At 43.9% G+C, this 17,886-nt stretch overlaps 1 protein-coding gene across 1 annotated transcript; it reads right to left on the bottom strand.

Annotated features, from left to right (window-relative positions):
* Positions 1–15,396: 15,396 nt before the first annotated feature.
* Positions 15,397–16,855, bottom strand: LOC123063409 (glucan endo-1,3-beta-glucosidase GIII). The gene is made up of 2 exons (XM_044487175.1): positions 16,608–16,855; positions 15,397–16,500 (listed from the first exon to the last, which is right to left on the bottom strand). Exons 1-2 carry the CDS (start codon positions 16,672–16,674, stop codon positions 15,572–15,574), a joined length of 996 nt encoding a protein of 331 aa, XP_044343110.1. The 5' UTR covers positions 16,675–16,855; the 3' UTR covers positions 15,397–15,571.
* Positions 16,856–17,886: the final 1,031 nt, after the last annotated feature.

Here is a 17,886-nt window from a genome sequence, read left to right on the forward strand (position 1 = left end):
GTTGCGAAAGTTCTTCGTGGTGAGACACCACGTGATGATCGGGTGTGATAGGCTCTACGTTCAAATACAACGGGTGCAAAACAGTTGCACACACAGAATACTCAGGTTATACTTGACGAGCCAAGCATATACAGATATGGCCTCGGAACACGGAGACCGAAAGGTCGAGCGTGAATCATATAGTAGATATGATCAACATAGTGATGTTCACCAATGAAACTACTCCATCTCACGTGATGATCGGACATGGTTTAGTTGATTTGGATCACGTGATCACTTAGAGGATTAGAGGGATGTCTATCTAAGTGGGAGTTCTTAAGTAATATGATTAAATTGAACTTAAATTTATCATGAACTTAGTCCTGGTAGTATTTTGCAAATTATGTTGTAGATCAATAGCTCGCGTTGTTGCTTCCCTGTGTTTATTTTGATATGTTCCTAGAGAAAATTGTGTTGAAAGATGTTAGTAGCAAAGATGCGGATTGGATCCGTGATCTGAGGTTTATCCTCATTGCTGCACAGAAGAATTATGTCCTTGATGCACCGCTAGGTGACAGACCTATTGCAGGAGCAGATGCAGACGTTATGAACGTTTGGCTAGCTCAATATGATGACTACTTGATAGTTTAGTGCACCATGCTTAATGGCTTATCGGGACTTCAAAGACGTTTTGAACGTCATGGAGCATAAGAGATGTTCCAGGAGTTGAAGTTAATATTTCAAGCAAATACCCGAGTTGAGAGATATGTAGTCTCCAACAAGTTCTATAGCTAAAAGATGGAGGAGAATCGCTCAACTAGTGAGCATGTGCCCAGATTGTCTGAGCACAACAATCGCTTGAATCAAGTGGGAGTTAATCTTCCAGATAAGATAGTGATTGACAGAATTCTCTAGTCACCATCACCAAGTTAGTAGAACTTAGTGATGAACTATGATATGCAAGGGATAATGGAAACGATTCCCAAGCTCTTCGTAATGCGGAAATTGACGAAGGTAGAAATCGAGAAAAACATCAAGTGTTGATGGTAGACAAGACCACTAGTTTCAAGAAAAGGGCAGAGGGAAGAAGGGGAACTTCAAGAAGAACAGCAAGCAAGTTGCTGCTCAAGTGAAGAAGCCCAAGTCTGGTCCTATGCCTGAGACTAAGTGTTTCTACTGCAAAGGGACTGATCACTGGAAGCGGAACTACCCCAAGTGATTGGCAGATAAGAAGGATGGCAAAGTGAACATAAGTATATTTAATATACATGTTATTGATGTGTACTTTACTAGTGTTTATAGCAACCCCTCAGTATTTGATACTAGTTCAGTTGCTAAGATTAGTAACTCGAAACGGGAGTTGCAGAATAAACAGAGACTAGTTAAGGGTGAAGTGACGATGTGTGTTGGAAGTGGTTCCAAGATTGATATGATCATCATCGCACACTCCCTATACTTTCGGGATTAGTGTTGAACCTGAATAAGTGTTGTTTGGTGTTTGCGTTGAGCATGAATATGATTTGATCATGTTTATTGTAATACGGTTATTCATTTAAGTAAGAGAATAAATTGTTATTCTGTTTACATGAATAAAACCTTATATGGTTACACACCCAATGAAAATAGTTCGTTGGATCTCGATCATAGTGATACACATAATCATAATATTGAAACCAAAAGATGCAAAGTTAATAATGATAGTGCAACTTATTTATGGCACTGCCGTTTAGGTCATATTGGTGTAAAGCGCATGAAGAAACTCCATGCTGATGGGATTTTGGAATCACTTGATTATGAATCACTTGATGATTGCGAACCATGCCTCATGGGCAAGATGACTAAGACTCCGTTCTCCGGAGTGAGCAACTGACTTATTGGAAATAATACATACTGATGTATGAGATCCGATGAGTGTTAAGGCTCACGGCGGGTATCATTATTTTCTGACCTTCACAAATGATTTGAGCAGATATGGGTATATCTACTTAATGAAACACAAGTCTGAAATATTTGAAAAGTTCAAAGAAATTTCAGAGTGAAGTGGAGAATCATCGTAACAAAAATGAAAGTTTCTACGATATGATCGCAGAAGTAAAATATTTGAGTTACGAGTTTGGTCTTCAATTAAAACAATGTGGAATAGTTTCACAAACTCATGCCACCTGGAACACCACAGCATAATGGTGTGTCCGAATGTCATAACCGTACTTTATTAGATATGGTGCGATCTATGATGTCTCTTACCGATCTACCACTCTCGTTTTGGGGTTATGCATTAGAGACAACTTCATTCACGTTAAATAGGGCACCATCTAAGTCCGTTGAGACGACACAATCTGAACTGTGGTTTGGCAAGAAGCCAAAGTTGTCGTTTCTTAAAGTTTGGGGTTGTGATATGAAAAAGTTTCATCCTAATAAGCTCAAACCCAAATCGGAGAAATATGTCTTCATAGGATACCCAAAGGAGACTGTTGGGTACACCTTCTATCACAAATCCGAAGGCAAGACTTTTGTTGCTAAATTCGGAGTTTTTCTAGAGAAGGAGTTTCTCTCGAAAGAAGTGAGTGGGAGGAAAGTAGAACTTGATGAGGTAACTGTACCTGCTCCCTTATTAGAAAGTAGTTCATCACAGAAATCTGTTCCTGTGACTACTACACCAATTAGTGAGGAAGCTAATGATGATGATCATGTAACTTCAGATCAAGTTACTACCAAATCTCGTAGGTAAACTAGAGTGAGATCCGCACCAGAGTGGTACGGTAATCCTGTTCTGGAAGTCATGTTACTAGACCATGACGAACTTGCGAACTATAAGGAAGCGATGATGAGCCCAGATTCCGCGAAATGGTTTGAGGCCATGAAATCTGAGATATGATCCATGTATGAGAACAAAGTATGGACTTTGATGGATTTGCCCGATGATCGGCAAGCCATAGAAAATAAATGGATCTTCAAGAGGAAGACGGACGCTGATAGTAGTATTACTATGTACAAAGCTAGAATTGTCGCAAAAGGTTTTAGACAAGTTCAAGGTGTTGAATACGATGAGATTTTCTCACTCGTATCTATACTTAAGTCTGTCCGAATCATGTTAGCAATTGCCGCATTTTATGAAACCTGGCAAATGGATAAACAAAACTGCATTCCTTAATAGATTTATTAAAGAAGAGTTGTATATGATACAATCAGAAGGTTTTGTCAATCCTAAAGGTGCTAACAAAATATGCAAGCTCCAGCGATCCATCTATGGACTGGTGCAAGCATCTCGGAGTTGGAATATACGCTTTGATAAGTTGATCAAAGCATATAAATTTTATATAGACTTGCGGTGAAGCCTGTATTTACAAGAAAGTGAGTGGGAGCACTACAGCATTTCTGATAAGTATATGTGTATGACATATTGTAGATCGGAAATAATGTAGAATTATTCTGCAAAGCATAAATGAGTGTTTGAAAGGATTTTTTCAAAGAAAGACCTCGGTAAAGCTGCTTACATATTGAGCATCAAGATCTATAGAGATAGATCAAGACGCTTGATAAGTTTTTTCAATGAGTACATACCTTGACAAGATTTTGAAGTAGTTCAAAATGGAACAGTCAAAGAAAGAGTTCTTGCCTGTGTTGCAAGGTGTGAAATTGAGTAAGACTCAAAGCCCGACCATGGCAGAAGATAGAAATAGAATGAAAGTCATTCCCTATGCCTCAGCCATAGGTTCTATAAAGTATGCCATGCTGTGTACCAGATCTATTGTATACCCTACACTGTGTTAAGCAAGGGAGTACAATAGTGATCTAAAAGTAGATCACTGGACAGCGGTCAAAATTATCCTTAGTGGAATAAGGAAATATTTCTCAATTATGGAGGTGACAAAAAGGTTCGTCGTAAAAAGTTACGTCGATACAAGTTTTGACACAGATCTGGATGACTCTAAGTCTCAATCTAGATACATATTGAAAGTGGGAGCAATAAGCTAGAGTAGCTCCGTGCAGAGCATTGTTGACATAGAAATTCGCAAAATACTTACGGATCTGAATGTGACAGACCCGTTGACTAAAATTATCTCACAAGCAAAACATGATCACACCTTAGTACTCTTTGGGTGTTAATCACATAGCGATGTGAACTAGATTACTGACTCTAGTAAACCCTTTTGGGTGTTGATCACATATCGATGTGAACTATGGGTGTTAATCACATGGTGATGTGAACTATTGCTATTAAATCACATGGCGATGTGAACTAGATTATTGACTCTAGTGCAAGTGGGAGACTGAAGGAAATATGCCCTAGAGGCAATAATAAAGTTATTATTTATTTCCTTATAATCATGATAAATGTTTATTATTCATGCTAGAATTGTATTAACCGGAAACATAATACATGTGTGAATACATAGACAAACAAAGTGTCACTAGTATGCCTCTACTTGACTAGCTCGTTAATCAAAGATGGTTATGTTTCCTAACCACGAACAATGAGTTGTTATTTGATTAACGGGATCACATCATTAAGAGAATGATCTGATTGACATGACCCATTCCATTAGCTTAGCACCCGATCGTTTAGTATGTTGCTATTTCTTTCTTCATGACTTATACATGTTCCTATAACTATGAGATTATGCAACTCCCGTTTACCGGAGGAACACTTTGGGTACTACCAAACGTCACAACGTAACTAGGTGATTATAAAGGAGTACTACAGGTGTCTCCAAAGGTACATGTTGGGTTGGCGTATTTCGAGATTAGGTTTTGTCACTCCGATTGTCGGAGAGGTATCTCTGGGCCCTCTCGGTAATGCACATCACTTAAGCCTTGCAAGCATTGCAACTAAATGAGTTAGTTGCGGGATGATGTATTACAGAACGAGTAAAGAGACTTGTCGGTAACGAGATTGAACGAGGTATTGGAATACCGACGATCGAATCTCGGGCAAGTAACATACCGATGACAAAGGGAACAACATATGTTGTTATGCGGTCTCACCGATAAAGATCTTTATAGAATATGTAGGAGCCAATATGGGCATCCAGGTCCCGCTATTGGTTATTGACCGGAGACGTGTCTCGGTCATGTCTACATTGTTCTCGAACCCGTAGGGTCCGCACGCTTAAGGTTACGATGACAGTTATATTATGAGTTTATGCATTTTGATGTACCGAAGGTTGTTCGGAGTCCCGGATGTGATCACGGACATGACGAGGAGTCTCGAAATGGTCGAGACATAAAGATTGATATATTGGAAGCCTATATTTGGACATCGGAAGTGTTCCGGGTGAAATCGGGATTTTACCGGAGTACCGGGAGGTTACCGGAACCCCCCGGGGAGCTATATGGGCCTTAGTGGGCCTTAGTGGAAAATAGAAGGGGCTGCCCTAAATGGGCTGTGCGCCACCCTCCCTCCCCTAGTCCTATTAGGACAAGGAGAGGTGGCCGCCCCCCCTCTCTTTTCCCCCTTCGCGAATCCTATTCCAACTAGGATTGGGGGGGAGTCCTACTCCCGGGAGGAGTAGGACTCCTCCTGCGCCCTCCTCCTGGCCGGCGGCCCCCTCCCCCTTGGCTCCTTTATATACTGAGGCAGAGGCACCCCAGAAACACACAAGTTGATCCACGTGATCTATTCCTTAGCCGTGTGTGGTGCCCCCAGCCACCATAGTCCTCGATAATACTGTAGCGGAGTTTAGGCGAAGCCCTGCTGCTGTAGTACATCAAGATCGTCACCACGCCGTCGTGCTGACGGAACTCTTCCCCGACACTTTGCTGGATCGGAGTCCGGGGATCGTCATCGAGCTGAACGTGTGCTCGAACTCGGAGGTGCCGTAGTTTCGGTGCTTGATCGGTTGGATCGTGAAGACGTACGACTACTTCCTCTACGTTGTGTCAACGCTTCCGCAGTCGGTCTGCGTGGGTACGTAGACAACACTCTCCCCTCTCGTTGCTATGCATCACATGATCTTGCGTGTGCGTAGGAAATTTTTTGAAATTACTACGAAACCCAACAACCTTTAGTCTCGATCCAATCAGGCACAACATTCATCGGGAGTCCCAGTTGAAGAACATCGTATATAGTAACATACTTAGCAATGAAGTTTAGCTTAAAAAATAATGTATGCAAAAGATGCACTGAGGAGAAATAGTAGAAATCTTACCATCTTTCCTAAATATATGTGACTGTAGTTCAGTACGAACACTATTGGTCACACGTTTTGAGTACTAACATTTCTAAGTGCAGGAAAGAAATTTGTCTTGACAGCATCAAGATCCTCAAGCCATGAAACATAATGACTTGTCTCCTCGCAGTTTAGTTCAGTACCGGGGTAGTGGACGGTCATGTCTACCAAGTGCCGAACATGTTTGCTTGATTAGAAGTAAGCTGTCAATATAAATTGAGATCTATTAATTATTCAACTGGTTCAAATAATCTCATATCGAAGACATAAATATGGTTGAGAAACTCACATAATGGTAGAACTGCAGGCGTCTGCACATCGACCCAGATGTCTCTATTACCTTCAATATCATCTTCCGAACGAATATCAAAGGTGATAACCATATCAAGCTCAAATGCATAAGCCTTGCATAGTGCTTGCCAAGTTTTGCATTCAAAATAGGTGTATGTGTCTGCATTGTATAATTTGACGTTGAAGGTATAACCATGCTTGGTCTTCAAGTAAACTATTTTTACCTCCATAGTTTCGTTAGGACTGAAACCTATCTTATCCAAGATAAAAATTCTTGCATGACAGAGGATACGCTCGTAGAATAGTGAAAAATTAAAATTAAAAGGTGAAGCAAATGAAGCATAAGTCATGCTTAATTACGAAAAAAGACTTGTCGTTGTGACTTACTGTATCCACTTCGAAATTCTCATCCAGCTTAATGCTGAAGCATCTATCATCAACTAGAAAATTTCTGCCGCACAGGCCGCGCTAGTCTTCGCAGTATTCGCACATAATAAAATCGTGTTCGTCGTCAGACGACATTCCTATGTTCATAGGTGAAACATTAAACACTTATTAGTTCTATTAATTCAACTAATTCTATTAATTCAACTAGTTCAATTAAGCACTTACGAAGAATATACCTAATTAATTGAACTAATTCAACTAACTAGTTCAACTAATTAATTCAACTAAACTAGTTCTGTTAATTAGATAATGAAATCTCATATAACTAAATTAAATATATATCTAAGATATAATTTATATCTAATATCTAACATATATGTTCATATATAGGTGAAACATTAAACACTTACTAGTTCTATTAATTCAACTAAATAAACTAGTTCTATTAATTCAACTAAGCATTTACTAAAAATAAACTAGTTCTATTAATTTCTTACTAAAATAAAGTAGGTAGTTCTATATAGTAATATTTTGATTAGATCATCAAATCTCATATACCTAAATTTTCTTACTAAAAATAAACTTGTTCTATTAATTTTCATACTAAAAATAAAGTAGCTATATTAATTCAACTAGTTCAAATCTCATATATATACCTAATTAATATCTAGCTATACTAATTCAACTAGTTCAACTTGTTCTAATTCATGTAAAATATATTTGACATTAATATTTAACATCTTTTCCATATAATTTATCTAACATTAACATTCTAACATTATTATCTACGTAATTTATCTAACATTAATCTAAACAACAGAAAATAGAATAAGTAAAAACAAGGTGTGTGTGTGGTGTGTGTGTGTGTGTGTGTCTGTGTGTGTGTGTGTGTGTGTCTGTCTGTGTGTGTGTATGACCGGGGGGCAGCGGCGTACGGGCGGCGGCGGGCGACGACGGGGGGACGGGCGCGGCGGGCGAGAGGCGGCGACGATGTACGGGCGCGGCGGGGGCGACGGGCTGGGCGGTGACGGCGACGACGGGTGGCGGGGGCGACGGCGGTGACGGCGACGACAGGTGGCGTGGCCGACGGCGGTGACGGCGACGACAGGCGGCGGGGACGGCGAAGGTGGCGCGCGATGGGGCGATGGGCGCGACGAAGAAGTTTGGATCGAGAAGAACTACTGGTGGGCGAAAAATTGATTTCTTCGTAGGTTCCATATATATAGGAGGGGTCTTTAGTGCCGGTTGGAGCCACCAACCGGTACTAAAGGCCAATTTTCGTCAGGCCAAGGGGCGGGAAACGGCCCCTTTAGTACCGGTTCGTGCCACGAACGAGTACTAAAGACCCACCCTTTAGTACCGGTTGGAGCCACCAACCGGTACTAAAGGTTGTGCGCTGCCACCGGCGGTGCACAATGTTTAGTCTCACCTCGCCGAGCGAAGGGCAGCCGCACTGGTTTATAAACCCAGCCGCGGCTGCTCCTTCGAGCTTCTCTATATAGCAGGCTTCTGGGCCTAATTAACTAGGGCGCGTTGCCCTGTGAGCCTGCTGGACCTTCTGGGCCTGCATTTGCACACCCTAGATCTGGCAGGCCCACTGGGCAGCGCGCCAACAAATTTTTTATATAGTTTTTTCTTTTCTGCATTATTTATTTTCTTCTATTTATTTTTGAGTAGTTTTTTATATAGTTTTTTTTCTGCATTATTTATTTTCTTCTATTTATTTTTGAGTAATTTTTTGGTATATTTTTTTTATTTTCTACATTATTTATTTTTTTCTATTTATTTTTGAGTAATTTTTTGTATATTTTTTTTCTTTTCTGCATTTTTTATTTTCTTCTATTTATTTTTGAGTAATTTTTTTGTATAGTTTTTTTATTTTCTGCATTATTTCTTTTCTTCTATTTGAATGCTGCATACTGAACACAAAAGAAGTCCGGAGTTCAAATAAGTTTAAAAAACATTGAAGTGGCCGTGTAACAGATGAGTTCTCGTCCGAAACCCTGATACTCCGAAAGAGTTTGTCCAGTTTGTACACGAAGTGCGTCCAGTTTTTGCCGTGACCCTCTCTACTCTTTCGCGCATGCTATGCGGGTGATATGATGATACCATGCCAAGTTTTCAACATTTTCAGGATTTATTTTGTAGTGATTTTCAATTTCACGGTCATTTAGCTCTATAAACAATTAGGTAAATGACCGGAAAAAAACAAATGATGTCAGAACATGTTGGAAATTGATGACGTCGCTTTGAATTCTGCATACTGAACACAAAAGAAGTCCGGAGTTCAAATAAGTTTAAAAAACATTGAAGTGGTCGTGTAACAGATGAGTTCTCGTCCGAAACCATGATACTCCGAAAGAGTTTGTCCAGTTTGTACACGAAATGCGTCCAGTTTTTGCCGTGACCCTCTCTACTCTTTCGCGCATGCTATGCGGGTGATAGGATGATACCATGCCAAGTTTCAACATTTTCAAGATTCATTTTGTAGTGATTTTCAATTTCACGGTCATTTAGCTCTCTAAACAATTAGGTAAATGACCGAAAAACAACAAATGATGTCAGAACATGTTGGAAATTGATGACGTCGCTTTGAATGCTGCATACTAAACACAAAAGAAGTTCGGAGTTCAAATAAGTTTAAAAAACATTGAAGTGTCCGTGTAACAGATGAGTTCTCGTACGAAACCTGATACTCCGAAACCCTCTCTACTCTTTCGCGCATGCTATGCGGGTGATATGATGATACCATGCCAAGTTTCAACATTTTCAGAATTCATTTTGTAGTGATTTTCAATTTCACGGTCATTTAGCTCTCTAAACAATTAGGTAAATGATCGAAAAACAACAAATGATGCCAGAACATGTTGGAAATTGACGATGTCGCTTTGAATGCTGCATACTGAACACAAAAGAAGTCCGGAGTTCAAATAAGTTTAAAAAACATTGAAATGGCCGTGTAACAGATGAGTTCTCGTCCGAAACCCTGATACTCCGAAAGAGTTTGTCCAGTTTGTACACGAAGTGCGTCCAGTTTTTGCCGTGACCCTCTCTACTCTTTCGCGCATGCTATGCGGGTGATATGATGATACCGTGCCGAGTTTTCAACATTTTCAGGATTCATTTTGTAGTGATTTTCAATTTCACGGTCATTTAGCTCTCTAAACAATTAGGTAAATGACCAAAAAACAACAAATGATGTCAGAACATGTTGGAAATTGATGACTGAAAGTGCAACTATCCCTAGGTGGTTTTGGTAATTCATAACAACATATAGCTCATTGAGCTAATGCTATTTCAAGATGATTATTTCAGGAAAGCTCAATGATTGGCATGGCATGGATGTGAAAGTGGAACCCTCAAAATGCTAAGGACAAAGGATTGGCTCAAGATCAAAAGCTCAAGACTCTTCATTTTATATTTTAGTGATCCAAGATCACATTGAGTCTTTAGGAAAAGCCAATACTATCAAGGAGGGATAAGGTGTTGCTTAATGAGCCTCTTGCTTCATGTGCTTAGTGATATGCTCCAAAACCCTTAACTACTTTCCCATATCCACATATGACCTAAACCCTAAGCCAAACTCGGTCATACCGATTCTTTCTATCCGGCGCCACCGAGTTTCACTTGTCATGAGCCACTGCCAAACCCTAGCAATTCGGTTCTACCGATAGGGATCTCGGTCTCACCGAGATGGGATTGCAAACTCTCTGTTTTCCTTTCGTAACTTTTCGGTCTCACCGAAAGAGCGAATCGGTCCCACCGAGATTGCAATGTAAACTCTTTGTTTCCTTTTTGTAATTTTTCGGTCTCACCGAAAGGGCAAATCGGTCCCACCGAGTTTACCTGACCAACTCTCTGGTTAGCCTATTACCAAAATCGGTCTCACCGAGTTTGTGTAATCGGTCTCACCGAGATTACGTTATGCCCTAACCCTAACCATATCGGTCCCACCGAGTTGCATGTCAGTCCCACCGAAAATCTCCAAAGGTCACTAGGTTTACCTTTTCGGTCCGACCGAGTTTGTTGATTCGGTCCCACCGAGATTGGTAAATTGTGTGTAACGGTTGGATTTTGTGTGGAGGCTATATATACCCCTCCACCTCCTCTTCATTCGAAGAGAGAGCCATCAGAACACATATACCATTCCAACTCATACGTTCTGAGAGAGAACCACCTACTCATGTGTTGAGACCAAGATATTCCATTCCTACCATATGAATCTTGATCTCTAGCCTTCCCCAAGTTGCTTTCCACTCAAACCTTCTTTCCACCAGATCCAAATCCTATGAGAGAGAGTTGAGTGTTGGAGAGACTATCATTTGAAGCACATGAGCAAGGAGTTCATCATCAACACACCATTTGTTACTTCTTGGAGAGTGGTGTCTCCTAGATTGGCTAGGTGTCACTTGGGAGCCTCCGACAAGATTGTGGAGTTGAACCAAGGAGTTTGTAAGGGCAAGGAGATCGCCTACTTCGTGAAGATCTACCGCTAGTGAGGCAAGTCCTTCGTGGGCGATGGCCATGGTGGGATAGACAAGATTGCTACTTCGTGGACCCTTCGTGGGTGGAGCCCTCCGTGGACTCGCGCAACCGTTACCCTTCGTGGGTTGAAGTCTCCATCAACGTGGATGTAGGATAGCACCACCTATCTGAACCACGGGAAAAACATCCGTGTCTCCAATTGCGTTTGAATTCTCCAAACCCTCCCCTTTACATTCTTGCAAGTTGCATGCTTTACTTTCCGCTGCTAATATACTATTTGCATGCTTGCTTGAATTGTGTGATGATTGCTTGACTTGTCCTAAGATAGCTAAAATCTGCCAAGAACTAAAATTGGGAAAAAGTTAAGTTTTTATTTGGTCAAGTAGTCTAATCACCCCCCCTCTAGACATACTTTCGATCCTACAATGATGTCGCTTTGAATGCTGCATACTGAACACAAAAAAAGTCCGGAGTTCAAATAAGTTATTAAAAATAAAAAAGAGGTGCAATGCTGGTTAATTTACTTCAAGTCATTCGGAATAGTGTAGACTGCACTGCACATAGCTCAGTGCAATCTATGCTATTCCGCAAGACTTGAAGCTAATCAACATGCAGGTGAGCATTGCAACTCTTCGTCATTGTCTGTGCACTCACGGCTTATAAACCGCTCATATTGCCTCTCTCTTGGCGAGGTGGGACTAAAAATCAGCTTACAAAGAAACTCTAGTACCGGTTCATGGCATGAACCGGTACTAAAGGTCTTCGTGGGGCCCCAGCCTGACCATAGCCTGACACAACCTCATTAGTACCGGTTCATGGCATGAACCGGTACTAAAGGTTGCCCACGAACCGGTACTAATGATGCTCGCCCGCCTAGTCGTTGAAACCGGCACTAATGGTCACATTAGTGCCGGCTCAAATTCAAACCGGCACTAATGTGCTTCACATTTGACCCTTTTTCTACTAGTGTAAATTGGCTACAAGTGCTCATGATGCTGCCTACGCAGGGGGGCATCTTCAGACGTACCAAAAGGCACGAGATCAATATGGAACTATGTTTGGAAATTATCGGTGCCACAGAAGATGAAGATAGCGGTTTGGAAAGTGGTGGTCGGGGCTTTGCCGACGGCAGCATGCAAGAAGTACAGACATGTTTCTAAGCGGTCTACTTGCCTGCTATGTGGTGTGGAGGAGGAGAATGAGTTCCATGCCTTAATCACATGCGATCATGCACATACCCTGTGGACACACATGCGGGAAAGGTGGCCTCTCCCTTCGGATAATATTCTGATCAATACTGGCAAGGAATGGCTCCTGAATTTGCTCATGCCATGTTTGGATCAGGTTCGTGACATGGTGATCATGCTGCTGTGGAGGATATGGCAGCTGCGGAATGACTGCGCACATGGCAAGGAGGTGCCAGCAGCGGCGGCAACAGTGGAGTATCTGGATAGTTACTACAAATCCATTCGGCTCGCTAGTCGCTTTACCACGGAAGAAATAATAAAAGGTAAAATGCCGGTCTCGGAGCAGAAGACCGACACTCAGATCAAACAACCAGCGCCACCATGGCCGGCTCCTAAGACGGCGACCGCCGCGCTCTCTGTTGATGGGTCCTTCCGACAGGAAGAGGGGTCAGCAGCAACCGGAATCGTGTTGAGAGATGGATCAGGTACGGTGTTACTAGCGGCTTATCGTTACATGTTTAATTGTAATGATGCATTGGAGGCGGAGATCCATGCTATCATGTAGGGTATGGCCTTGGCTATTCAACACACAGTTCTTCCGGTGGTGGTGCAGTCGGACTCGGCGACTGCTCTTTCAGTATTGGCGAATGATGATCTCACCAAATCAGCATATGGGCATTTGATACTGGAGATTATAAAGACTTGATGATGAAAAGGGAGTTTTTACCTCAGAAATTACATCGGAGTCAGAATAGTGTTGCAGATCGGTTGGCAAACTATAGCCGCACCGAGAGAACCACGGCTGTGTGGGTTCATTCGGTTCCACCATGTATTGAGGACCTTTGGCCTCTCGATTGTAACACTGTGACTTTATAATAAAACTCCCTTTTACCCCGCAAAAAAAAGAGTACGCTGCTTCCTCAAATAAGCTATCTGCCTGTGTACGCTTGTGGCACGGGTACTATCAACAAGGTCTGAGGGTCAGAGGGTGGCGTTGTTTTCACACCCTAATCGACTGTAGTAGTCTATGATAGATTTGTAAGAGCAACTCTAGCAGAGTCCCCATTTTATCGATTGTCATCTATCATATGGAACACGCTTCATAATAATATGGAGGCTGCCAAGGCGATGCGCAAACTCAGAATCACCATGCGGGATCCGTTTGTCGTTGGCTAAAGACCTCTTCCTTCCCCGCCTCAACAATGAAGAAAATTCATTCTAGAATTAAACATGGATTACAACTATGATTTCAACAACCATTTAAACTATGATTCTTTCTCGATTCGAGAAGATCTCAATGTTCTACTTGGAGGATTCAATCTATCCGGCGAACCAACTAGTGGACATTAATCCTGTCACGTACCTCATTGAGATACACGCAACACATTGCACGCATGCACACAACCATTCGAACTTCGACGTGTTGCTTTTTCTCCGTGTGTAACTCCGCCCGAACTTATGAATGTAGGCCAACATTTTGCGGAATCACGAGAAATAAGCAGGTCGAGCCAAATGAGCTATAGTCATGCATATCGGTTATGTTCAATGTTGCGACATGGGTAATCTATTGTATCCCGGTGCACGCTGACAAGACAAACATACCGGCCGTGGCCATGAACATAATCAAAGTGGGGTTCAAGCTATTGTATGTGGTCCTCTTCATCATTGACCCCTAGGAGGATGACTACAGACGGAATTGAGCTATGGCCATGACGCGCTATCCGTGGATGCAGGAGGAAGAAGATTTCAACATCCCCAAGATTTAAATTGTTTTTCTACTTTTTTGTACGGGTATGTTTGTAAGCACCTGTGATACTTAATATGGCCTTAGGCCTTTTCGCCAAAGAAAATTGGAGGTGCTGGTGCCGTTCAGGTGTAGAGCGGGTTGGATTCATCGGGAGAGAAGAAAACAGGAAAAAGGAACATGTTTCCACGTTGGGCCGGGTAGGCCTGTACTGGGAGAACGGGGCAAATGAATATGCGAGGCTGTTTCCACGTTGATTCATGCTGACATGCTCACATGCATTAATGGACTGTAACATAGCAAGAGCAGTGTGGGCAATGTGGGAGGATGATGTTATTGTACCATTGGTTGGAGGTGAGACCCCAAATGCAAAGTTGTGGCTCTTCAATCTAGTAAACACACGTCAATAGGATCAGCTGGTCGAGGTTCTTGTTACTCTCTGGGCTATTTGGTGGGCGCGGTGGAAAGCAATACATGAAGGGGAGTTCCAAACATTTTTATCGCCAGATACCTTGATGAGGTGCGGTCGGCACATGCCATGCAACCCTTCGGCTCCCAAACCAACTCGTGTGTGGAAGCCCCCACCTGAAGGGTTTGCAAAACTGAATGCCGATGCGGCAGTAGCGAAGACTCGGAAGTCAGAACCGAGGTGCGATTGGGGTGAATTACACCAGGGGGTTTTCCGCGCGCGGGGGCAGGGGGGGTGGGAGGGGGGGCGTCCGTAGTTGTTTTTGAGGGAGTACTCGACCCAGAAACTCTCGACCTATGGGTGCAGAGAAGCTCAAGCTTTAGTAGAAGATTTGGCAATGCGCAAGATCTATTTCACCATTGACTGTCTGAGAGTCGCAAACGACCTTCGGACGACACGTCATCTAGGTGGTTATTGTATGATTGTGAGAGCTTACCCCTGGCAAGACTAGTTTTCTGCACGTGAAATATGCCATGAGAAGCGCGAGCATAATTTGAAGCTCACAATATTGCAAAAATGGCTACTAGCTTGGGTTTGGAACGCCATGTGTGGCTTTCATATCCTCCTAGCAACCTTTGTATCCCAACACTTCCGTCGATAAAATGAAGTGCGCTGTCGCGACTCAGAAGAAATGAACACACGGGGCAAAATTGACACAGAAAATTGAGAGTTAAATATGGCATGTAAAAAAGTGGATTTCAGTCCTTTTCTTTTCATTTTTGACGTGTTTTTTGGGACATTTTTAAGAAAAAAGAAGACATAACACACACGAGTGGTTGACTTAGATGCATGCAGTTTGCAATTGCATTGCCAGGCAGCTTATTCGAACGCAAAATATCCAGCGCTTGTCGCATTCCATTCAGAAAGTAATGGAGTAGGCCGGCGACATGTCCGGATTGAACAGCCCAAAGTGCTTCTCGCTCTTCTCCCCGTCCTTCTTGTTCTCGTTGAACATGGCGAAAATGTACGTCTCCAACGGCCCGGGCCGTTTGGGCGTGCCGTTGCCGACATGGTTGATCAACCCCTGGTTATACGCACGCGCGTTCTGCGCCGTCGCCCCGAAACCTTCGTCCGACGGCCACCCGCTCTCGGATATGACCACCTTAACCCCGGGTCTGCCGGCTTTCGCCAGCGCGGTGTAGATGGAGTCGACCATGGCGTCGAAGAGGTTCGTGTATGTCAGCCCGTTGTCGTTCACGGTGGTGCTGCCTGGCACGAAGGTAGCGAAGTTGAGCTGGATGTTCTTCGGGTCTTTCTCGTAGGCGAAGTAGGGGTAGACGTTGACCAGCAGCGGTGCGCCGGTGCTCGCCAGGAACTCAAGGATGGGCCCCATGAATGATGTGTCCGCGAACACACCGTTGGAGGGCGGAGATGTGTCCTTGACCACGTCGAACCGCACGGAAGTCGACACCTTGACGCTGCCGCCGAGGCCGGCGGCCACGAGCGCCGCTTGTACGTTCCTCATGGCCGGGAGGATGGTCTTCTGGCCGGCGCTGTCGATGACCTCGTTGCCGACGGCGATGTAGCGGAAGGAGACGCCCGGGAAGGAGGAGACGTTGGCCTTTACCCAGGCGGCCGCAGCGGAGCTGCTGGAGGCGAGGCTGGGTAGCGCCTTGCCGACGTCCATGAGGACGGCGATGCCCGTGCCGCTGAGAGCATTTAGGACGTTGCCCTCCGGCTCGTAGATCCGCATGGCGTTGATGCCCTTGGATTGGTAGAGCTTCACGACGTCGCTCGGCGCCGGCAGGTCGTTGCCGAGCACGCCGTTGCAGACGCCGATGGAGTGCACTGGAGAAAAAAAATGCGGCATGCAAGAGCTAATGAGTTTGATTTGTTGCGTTAGGTACAGCATGTAATCACCGCCCAAATACTACGATATCGTGTGCTAAATATACCTGCTGGAAATGCTGCGAAGGCAACAAGGACCAGCGCCACTGCGACGTCTACACCTTGCTTCGCCATCCTCCTCGCTTATGTCTGTGTATCTTTGAGGTGTCTTCCCCCTTATTTGGATGCAATGTACCAAGCACACTCGCCTCTTATATACACAAAAAATTCTCAGAACTACCAGGCAGTTTGGCCCAATAATAATTCTCAGAACTACCCGGCAGTTTGGCCCAATAATACACCATTACTAGTTTCTTCTCGGTTTCCATTTTCCATGGCACCTACAGCATGTGTAGTGCTGGCATGAGAGGAGACCGGCCGCCGGCGCAACTTGTTCGTTGGTCTGTGGAAACCGGCTGAACGGTTGTCACCATCCAGTCCGGCCATATTTTATCTTACGCGCGTTGCGGTGATTGACTCGATCCGTCCGTGAGCGATGAGGTCGTCGACGTGCCGCTGCAGGTCGCATTCCATCGCTGGGAGAGAACTTGGCGACACATAGAGCTTGTCTGGCTCGTGGAATTTCCTCACCGCGCTGACCGCTGACCTGGCCCGTCTTAAGGGCTGATGATGGCATCCACAGTGCGTCCTTTGTTGCTTCCTTGCCAGTTGCCACTAAAACCCCAGCTAAGCTAATTGTCTGTGAGTGCCTTGTGGGCTTGTGGCACAGGTGTTATTAACCTGGACTGAGAGTGGTAGTGGTTCACACCCGATTGAATCGACTGTACTAGTCTACCATAGCCCTTGGTCATCGTGGCAACCAAAGCAAGTTTTGTGTTTCTTCCTTTTTTTTCCTTTCTTTTTGTGAATAGGCAACGAAAGTGTTGGCGCCGCCTCCTTGCAGCGCCGCTCTTCTTCTTCTATATTGGTGCTGCCTCTCACAGCTCCCTCTCTTTTTCTCTGATTGTTTCTCTCAAACACAAAAGAACACCCACACACACGCACCAAGAAGGAGCACAAAGCTTTGCCCACGGGCTCTTCTCCTTGGTGAACGTATTCGCTACATTTTGCTCTCAGCCCTCACGGCCTACTTTTCATTCGTCTGATCAACACATATATATACAACGGGCTGGCTCATGCACGCCCTGACCCAGCCTTTACTCGGGCCACTAAACCCACTAACCCATGCACACACACAAAGCTAGCTAACCAACTACTTGCATGCAGCCAGTTTGTTTTCTTGATTCACTCCAACGTCCCAAGACTAGGACTTGCATGCAGCTCACAACCGGATCAACCCAGTCGGCTAAACATGCTCATAGAGCCCCACACTCCAGCCTTCGTCGC

The sequence above is a fragment of the Triticum aestivum genome, chromosome 3A (genome assembly GCF_018294505.1).
Source record: "Triticum aestivum cultivar Chinese Spring chromosome 3A, IWGSC CS RefSeq v2.1, whole genome shotgun sequence".
Lineage (NCBI taxonomy): Eukaryota > Viridiplantae > Streptophyta > Magnoliopsida > Poales > Poaceae > Triticum > Triticum aestivum.